The sequence below is a fragment of the Aplysia californica genome, unplaced genomic scaffold (assembly GCF_000002075.1).
Source record: "Aplysia californica isolate F4 #8 unplaced genomic scaffold, AplCal3.0 scaffold00462, whole genome shotgun sequence".
NCBI classification, from domain to species: Eukaryota; Metazoa; Mollusca; class Gastropoda; order Aplysiida; family Aplysiidae; genus Aplysia; species Aplysia californica.
The window spans coordinates 26,107-28,552 of NW_004797732.1; the positions used below are offsets into that span (position 1 = coordinate 26,107).

At 54.7% G+C, this 2,446-nt stretch overlaps 1 protein-coding gene across 1 annotated transcript in view; it reads left to right on the forward strand.

Moving 5' to 3' along the window:
- The window catches only part of LOC118478283, a 16,717-nt gene extending 14,271 nt beyond the window's left edge, over nt 1–2,446 (forward strand). Inside the window, exon 2 of the mRNA XM_035971566.1 lies at nt 149–2,446. Within this exon, the coding sequence (XP_035827459.1) occupies nt 149–2,193 (2,045 nt within the window). The 3' untranslated portion in view covers nt 2,194–2,446. The remainder of the gene's footprint in view (nt 1–148) is intronic.

Sequence of the window (2,446 nt, forward strand, 5' to 3'; positions counted from 1 at the left end):
ACACACACACACACACACTCACACAAACACACACAAACACACATACATACTCTAAAATACACGCCATGCAGCGTACATGTACTACATCCTCATAGCCATGTCCTCTCATCCTATTTTCTCTATGTCCCTCCACTCCCAAACCCGGCAGGCAAAGACGACCTGAACGCCCTGCTGTATATTGTGGTCACACTGCTCTTCTACTCCATGGGCATCATCATCGGCATCATCACCTACCTGAAGCGGGAGCAGGCGGAGATGGAGGAGGACAAGATGTTTGAGCTGTACATAGGATTCAAACGGGAGCCGTTCAACGTCCATAAAAAGGAGCGCGTCACGCAAATGGCTCTGTACCTGAAGCAGCTGGAAGAGGCGCGGGTCGCTCGGGAGAAGATCGAGAACTGGAGGCTGGAGCAGCAAATGTACCGCAGCCACTCTCAGCAGCAGCACTACCACAACCTGCACCATCACCAGGGCGGCCCGTTCTCCTCCTGCGAAGCGTGCGCGTCGGGCAGCAGAAAGGACTCCCACCCCGGTGGAGACGGTTCTTCCACAGGGGCGCCTTTAGCGCTGGCGGAGTCGGACTGGGGCGATGGCCGTGTCAGCCCCGGCAATGGGGGTCCCGGGGGCACCGCTCTGCTGTGCTCGCTCACGCTAGGGGTGTGCGAACCGCTCCTAACACCGGACACGGCGAAGCGAGCCGCCGCTTTTCATTCGTCGGGTGGGGAACATCCGCAGGCGGTGTCGGGACAAAATGTCGCCCCGGGAGATAAGTCGCCCAAAGCGTGCACGTGTAGCGCCAAGAGTGCCTTCCCATTGAACACAGCGCCTGATCTGAGTTTAGCAGCAGTGACTGTGTTAGATTGTGTGAACCCTCGGCTGGGAGATTTTGATTCTGAAGCAACCTCGTCACGCCCGTATTCAAATGAAAAACTTAACGAATCAGATTTGACAGGGGAAGCCACAGCAGTAGAGCTACAAGATATGAGTCAATGCATGAATCGTGATGACAGATCTTTACCCGAAAATTGCAGTGCCTCGAGGGACGGTACACTTACAGAAAGCAGAGACGATACCTCGAGATTCCCACCAGGTCAGCCTGCCAGTGTTCCCATGTCAGCGCAAAGCGAGTCTTCCTCTTTTCCTCCTCCCCGGAGGAGCCCCCGGCTATCCCGTCAATCCCAGCAAGAGTCCGGCCACTCTTCAACAGATTCTAAACAACTTGGGCCCCAGGATACTAAAATGCTCGGTTCTATAGACTCCAGTGTTCAGGGCAATCCTGACGATGTTCGGAGAGACAAAACTCCTACCCCCTCCACTCGAAAGGCCCCGGTTCAGAAACAAGCAACTTTAGGTTATGTGGCGTGCGACGCTCTCGGTGCCGATTCAAGTAGCACTCAACAGCAACTGCAAGATCTCTACCATCAACAGCAACGACTTCCACCGTCCGTAGCAACGACGGGTAAAACTCCTCACCAATCGAACATTCCAGACTCTTTAACTATCGCCGATAGATTGCCTACGTCTCCCACGTCAGCGACGCGCGACTTCCCCAGCCTGGAGAGGCGACGAGACCCAGCCCAGCGAGCACGGTACGACTCGTGGCGGAAAGGTCCTTCCAAAACTGTGGACATTCCCGAACTTTCGCGGATGACTCAACTCGACGTACCCTCCGCACGCCCGAAAACACAACCCACTGAGAAGCGATCCATTCCCAGGTTTCAACCCAGAGACAACGAGCGGAGGGGCGCCTTACTCTTCACTCAAAAGTCCTTACATCACATCGAAAACGACAACCCCAAACAGGGCGGTAGCGGCGCTGGTATCAGTAACACAGGTGGCAGTCGTGGCGGAGCAAGAAGGCACGCCAAACCCAACGGTGCTTTTGAGCGTCAGTATTCCGTGGACTCGTACAGCGGGCGAGGTGTGGACATCTCTTTTGACCCGTCCTCCTCGGAGATTCCTTTGCTGCCGGCAGCAGAAGAGAGCAGCGGAAGTGGTAGCGACATGTCCACTCATGCGGGAGCGACAAGTTCCGCCAGCGGTATTTCCTCACCCCATGCAAGCGGAGTTTCTTCCCCGTCCTCCCAGCGACAACCCGGAGCTCCCCAGCACGCCACCAGCAAACACCAGAGGCGGACCCCGAGACTTGCACGCTCACACACTATGGACCCCACTAAGTTCTCGGAGAAGTAAAAGAGAGACTAGACATGGGGTGATCGGCCGAGTCAACTTCATATTTTAGCGGAGCTGTGAGTCAGAGCAGACGCTAAAGTAGATGTGAAGAGAAGACCTAGAAAATAATAAGTAACGATCTAACGCCTTGGGATAATCTTTGGATAGCACAGAATAAGATTGCCTGTAAAGACTGAGGCTGTAATGTTCAGAAGAACACACATTCCTTTTAACAGTTGGGCGGACGAGTATTTTAGAGCATGTGCAACCCCCC